Source organism: Triticum aestivum, chromosome 5B, assembly GCF_018294505.1.
Source record: "Triticum aestivum cultivar Chinese Spring chromosome 5B, IWGSC CS RefSeq v2.1, whole genome shotgun sequence".
NCBI lineage: Eukaryota > Viridiplantae > Streptophyta > Magnoliopsida > Poales > Poaceae > Triticum > Triticum aestivum.
In genome coordinates this window covers 400,441,054-400,447,229 of record NC_057807.1, presented here as the reverse complement: position 1 = coordinate 400,447,229, position 6,176 = coordinate 400,441,054, and the positions used below count along the sequence as shown (strand labels likewise).

The following is a 6,176-nucleotide window of genomic DNA, read 5'->3' as shown; positions in this document are numbered from 1 at the left end:
TCACACATGTATCATGTTTCCGGTTAATACAATTCTAGCATGAATAATAAACATTTATCATGATATGAGGAAATAAATAATAACTTTATGATTGCCTCTAGGGCATATTTCCTTCATTCTCCCACTTGCACTAGAGTCAATAATCTAGATTACATAGTAATGATTCTAACACCCATGGAGTCTTGGTGTTGATCATGTTTTGCTCGTGAGAGAGGCTTAGTCAACAGGTCTGCAACATTCAGATCCGTATGTATTTTGCAAATCTCTATGTCTCCCACTTGGACTTGGTCCCGAATGGAATTGAAGTGTCTCTTGATGTGCTTGGTTCTCTTGTGAAATCTGGATTCCTTTGCCAAAGCAATTGCACTAGTATTGTCACAGAAGATCTTCATTGGTCCCGATGCACTAGGTATGACACCTAGATCGGTAATGAACTCCTTCATCCAGACTCCTTCATTTGCTGCTTCAGAAGCAGCTATGTACTCCGCTTCACATGTAGATCCCGCCACGACGCTTTGTTTAGAACTGCACCAACTTACAGCTCCACCGTTTAATAAAAACACGTATCCAGTTTGCGATTTAGAATCGTCCGGATCAGTGTCAAAGCTTGCATCAACGTAACCATTTACGACTAGCTCTTTGTCACCTCCATATACGAGAAACATATCCTTAGTCCTTTTCAGGTATTTCAGGATGTTCTTGACAGACTTAAGCATCGTTACGGGTGAGAAAGTCTCATCGTAGTCAACCCCTTGAACTTTGTCGAAAACCTTTCGCAATAAGTCGAGCTTTATAGATAGTTATATTACCATCAGCGTCAGTCTTCTTCTTAAAGATCCATTTATTCTCAATGGCTTGCCGATCATTGGGCAAGTCAACCAAAGTCCATACTTTGTTTTCGTACATGGATCCCATCTCAGATTTCATGGCCTCTAGCCATTTTGCGGAATCTGGACTCATCATCGCTTCCTCATAGTTCATAGGTTCATCATGGTCAAGTAATATGACTTCCAGAATAGGATTACCGTACCACTCTGGTGCGGATCTTACTCTGGTAGACCTACGAGGTTTAGTAGAAACTTGATCTGAAGTTTCATGATCAATATCATCAGCTTCCTCAGAATAGGACTACCGTGAGCACCTACGGTACTATCATGCATGAGCTCGGTACTACCGCAAGGGCCTGCAGTAGTACCGCTCTGGAGAACAGTACTACTGCCTGCCTCAGTTTAGCAACATTAGGAGTCCTTCATTTTGTAGAGACACAAAGAGACGGAGGATGCTCCAAAGAGCCAAAGGAAAGGTGGTGCAAAAAGGAACAGACGTGTACGTGAGATTCCACCCAAACTTTTCAACGCGGACCCCCTCTTAATAGTACGTCTTTCCTACGACTCAAATCCACCGAAAAGAAACATAGAGAAGTGTCGTCTTCAATAGTCTTCGAGGGGCACCAAATCTTCTTGTGTTTAGACATGATATATCTGAAATGCTCAAAGCACGCGATTAGTACGCAAAAGCATTGTCATCAATCACCAAAACTACTAAGGGATAAATATGCCCTTACATGAAGCCTTGCAAGCAATGCGACTAATGAGTTAGTTGCGGGATGATGCATTATGGAATGAGTAAAGAGACTTGCCGGTAACGAGATTGAACTAGGTATGAAGATACCGGCGATCGAATCTCAGGCAAGTAACATACCGATGACAAAGGGAATAACGTATGTTGTCATAGCGGCTCGGCCGATAAAGATCTTAGTAGAATATGTGGGAACAAATATGAGCATCCAGGTTCCGCTATTGGTTATTGACTGGAGAGGTGTCTCGGTCATGTCTACATAGTTCTCGAACCCGTAGGGTCCACACGCTTAACGTTCGATGACGATATGTATTGTAAAAAAAGGATATGTATTGTATGAGTTATGTGTTTTGGTGACCGAAGGTTGTTCGGAGTCCCGGATGAGATCACGGACATGACGAGGAGTCTCGAAATGGTTGAGAGGTAAAGATTGATATATGGGAAGGTAGTATTCGGACACCGGAAGTGTTCGAAATGTATTAGGTACATATCAGAGTACCAGAGGGTTACCGAAACCCCCTGGGGAAGATATGGGCCATATGGACCATAGGAGGGAGGCACACCAGCCGACAAAGGGGTGGCGCGCCCCCCACCATGGAGGAATCTTAATTGGACAAGGGGAGGGGTGCCCCCTTTCCTTCTCCCCCCTCTCTCCTTCCCCCTTTCCCCCCTCCGGTAAAAGGAGGGGGGGCGAATCCTACTAGGACCCCAAGTAGGACTCCTCCTACTTGGGGGCACGCCTAGGGCCGGCCTCCTCTCCCTCCCTCCTTTATATATAGGGGGGCGTCCCTAGAACACACATCAATTGTTCCAAGCCGTGTGCGGCGCCCCCCTCCACAGTTTACGCCTCTGGTCATATTCTTGCGGTGCTTAGGCGAAGCCCTACGTGGATCACTTCACCATCACCTCACCACGCCGTCGTGCTGACGGAACTCATCTACTTCCTCAACCCTCTGCTGGATCAAGAGTTCGAGGGACGTCATCGTGCTGAACGTGTGCAGAACTCGGAGGTGCCGTACGTTCGGTACTTGATCGGTCGGAACGAGAAGACGTTTGACTACATCAACCGCGTTAAGCAAACACTTCCACTTTCGGTCTACGAGGGTACGTGGACACACTCTCCCCCACTCGTTGTTATGCATCTCCTAGATAGATCTTGCGTGAGCGTAGAATTTTTTTTGAAATTGCATGCTACGTTTCTCAACATCAATCGCCGTCTGTCGCAGAACGACCTTAAGACCATACACTATCGACTGATACGAGGAGGACAACCACGCAAACCTGCGGCAAAACGGAGGGGGGAAAGCACTGCGCAAAACAGGGGAATGGGGAAGGAACCTCACCGGCAATCAATCACCATCCGCCACAGAACGACCTTAAGACCATACACTATCAACCGGTACAAGGAGGTCAACCACGCAAATCCGTGGAGAAATGGAGGGGGGAAAGCACTGCACAAAACAGGGGAATGCGGAAGGAACCTCACCGACAATCAACTGCCGTCCGCCGCAGAACCAGTACGCGCTTCCGCCCTGAATCACCACGGATGGAGGAGAGATTGAGAGGCGAGGCAGGGCAATGGCGAGTTGCTGCGTGGTCAGCGAAACTGAGAAGAGAGAGAGAGAGAGAGAGAGAGAGAGAGAGAGAGAGAGAGAGAGAGAGAGAATGCGGGTGGAGGGAAGAGGGATGTGGAGATTGTGCGGTATTGGGCGAAGCATGCAGCGCGTCAAGGACCCGCACGTCAGCGAGAGACGCACGACGCGACGGCTACGCGCACGCGACACAATTCATGGCTCACGCGAACTAACAACGCTAGCACATATCGGGCGTCAGATTCAAAAAGGACGGCAACGACGTCGTTAGGATCTGTTGCAGTTTTCAGGTGGTTCGGATTTTATTTTTTTGGTTTCTATAAGGATATGTGTTTTTCGCAAGAAAATATACTCCGTTTCGAATTATAAGATGTTTTAATTTCTTTCAAAATCAGATGCATATAGACACGTTTTAGTGTGTTTGTTCATTTATTGAATTCTTATATTTATAGCCTTATTATGGGAAGAGAAAAAAAGGACTGGCCGAGGCAAGAAAAAGCCAAGAACAGTACCGTGGAGGAGCGAGGACGACAAATCCCCGGCCCCAGGAACCAGGATACGCGGAAGGCAGAGTGGAAAGTGGAACTTCATGGAGGGAGGGGAGGGGAGGGAAGCTGCACCTCTCGCCTCGCTCACGCTGCGGTGGAAGTTGCAAGTTGCAACTCCAACTCCACCGCTGGGAGCCCAGCCCCAGACCCAGCACCAGCACCAGCCGTCCGCGCTCCCTACCTTCCTCGGTTGTCTCTCTCGGTCACGCTCGCGCCCGCGCCCACGCACGCACGAGGCCATCGGCACCGCACCGGATAGATGAAGATGGACGTCCCCCCTCCCCCTCCCCCTCCCCAATCCCCACCTCCCTCCCGTTCCCGTGGCCTGCCTGAGTCCCGACTCCACGCGGCCCCGCTCTCGGTTTCCCTTCCCCGTCTCCTCCCCTCCCCTCTCCGTCCGGATCTATCTACCTTTCCCCCCTCCCCACCCCTCCGCCGCCCTCCTGGATTCCCAGCCCACCGCCGGCCGGCCTTCCTGGGTGCTCGGTCTCGCCTGCGCCATGGACGACGCCGGGGAGCCGCGCCTGCCCAGGAAGAGGGGCACCAAGAGGCCCCCTCCCTCGGCGGCGCCGCCGCCGCCCGCCCAGGGCGGCGGCAGGGGGAGGGACAGGTTCGAGTCGCTCTGGCGGGACTACCACGATTTGCTCAAGGTGCTCCCATCTCTCCCCTTCCGCCGTTGTTGGCCGCCGCCGCCGACTCGCCGAACCTCTTCCTACTCTGCACACAAGTTCATCTTATTATACACTACATTGTATCCGTGGCCTTGTTTGTCCCTTGTTTGGCGGCGTCACAATCCGCCGCTGTTTGATCTTCTCTACTACTAGCAGATTGCTCTTCTGTCTGATTGCTGATTTACTAGTCCAGTTGGAGGATTGTTAAATTCGGGATTGAGGATTCGATTGTACCGCTAATGTTTGGTAACAAAAGCGGGTTTCACCGTGTCAATGAATTAGTTTAGTTCGACCAGTACGGACTAATGCCTTGGATACTGTATACGTTCTCGACTGGACTCGGAGCTGACACTAGTAGCATGGCTGATGCAGGAAACTGAGGCAAAGAAGAGGAGGCTAGAGCGCATAAACCAGCGAAAGCTTGGACTGCTCGCCGAAGTCAAGTACGACAGACAGTTTCTTGATTACTTCTTTGTCACTACTTGTTATGATCTGGTTTTATTCCCTGTCACTGACATTGGAAGTTTGGAATTGCGGTTTTCTGCCAGATTCTTGCGGAAGAAGTACAGTTCGTTTGCGAAGGATGATCCAGAGCAAACACATCACAGGCTAAAGAAGAAGAAGGCTAAGCAAATCCCATCCATTCTGGGAATCAATGAAGGGCCATCCACCAGCAAGAACACAAATGTGGACTTGAATCATGATTCTGCAATGGTATGTTTTGAAATGTCATGCAGTCAGACTGTAGCTGTAATGTGAATTTCTTACATCTGACATTTTTGCTGCCTCGTTACCTGCCGAATTGCATTTTCTGACAATCTGGATTTCTCTTCACCTGCCTAATTGCATTTTCTGACAATCTGGATTTCTCTTTACCTGCAGAATGCTGAGGGAGCCGGTTTCCAGGACCATCCAGAACCTGGGAAGCATGATCAGGCTGGTGTAGATGAAGATATAATGGCCTCCAATATCAACTTATCAGTTTATAGGGATACAGAAAATTCCCCAGCCAGTGATGATAAGAGGGCAGCCGCATGGCAAGACCGGGTAGCCTTGCAGGTCTAGTCCCGCTGTAGAAATCCTTCTCTGGTGGTTGACTGCACCCCTGCCTGGTTTCGTCAAATATTTGCCCAGTACTCTGTAAATGAACAATTGATATAAGGATACTCATGCTTCATGTTTACAGTTCATGCCCTGTAGAGGCATAGACTGAGATAGTTTGACACACTTAGACAAGTTCGATCCTGTTACAATGTTATGAAACATCCAGCCTGGATTTCAGAGTCACCATTCTTTGCCTATGCTTTTCTTTTGAGGCATGTTATGGATGATTTAGAAGCAATGTTTCTGTTTATTAGTTCAAATCAATTGTGTAGTTCAAATCAAATGTCTTATATATTTAGAAACAGAGGCAGTATAGCATTTTATACGTGCAGAGCAAATAAACCTTTCTTCCTACTGGAAGGTCCTGGGTAATCTTCTGATCTCAGTAAAGACATAGCAAACTGCTGGATCGTACAGTATGTATACTTGATCATCACATGACATGAATCATTGAAAATTAAAACAGTAAACCAGTCAGCAGTTTGTCCTGAAATGGACACCATTAGATTTGAATGAATGTACATACATCATGTTTGCAACTTCCCCTAACAACCATACACCTGCATACACGAACACAAGCCCTAGCTTCGGATAGCTTCCCACACGGCGATGTTCCAGCGTTCTACAGATGTTGCACTGCAGATGGCAGACCTCTCAAAGGTTCAATGCCTTTTTTACTCCAC

General features: G+C 48.4%; 1 protein-coding gene across 1 annotated transcript; it reads left to right on the top strand.

The window, feature by feature from the left end:
• The first annotated feature begins 3,728 nt into the window (after positions 1-3,728).
• On the top strand, positions 3,729-5,676 carry LOC123112086 (uncharacterized). The gene is made up of 4 exons (XM_044533005.1): positions 3,729-4,368; positions 4,762-4,832; positions 4,938-5,103; positions 5,272-5,676. Exons 1-4 carry the CDS (start codon positions 4,219-4,221, stop codon positions 5,452-5,454), a joined length of 570 nt encoding a protein of 189 aa, XP_044388940.1. The 5' UTR covers positions 3,729-4,218; the 3' UTR covers positions 5,455-5,676.
• Positions 5,677-6,176: the final 500 nt, after the last annotated feature.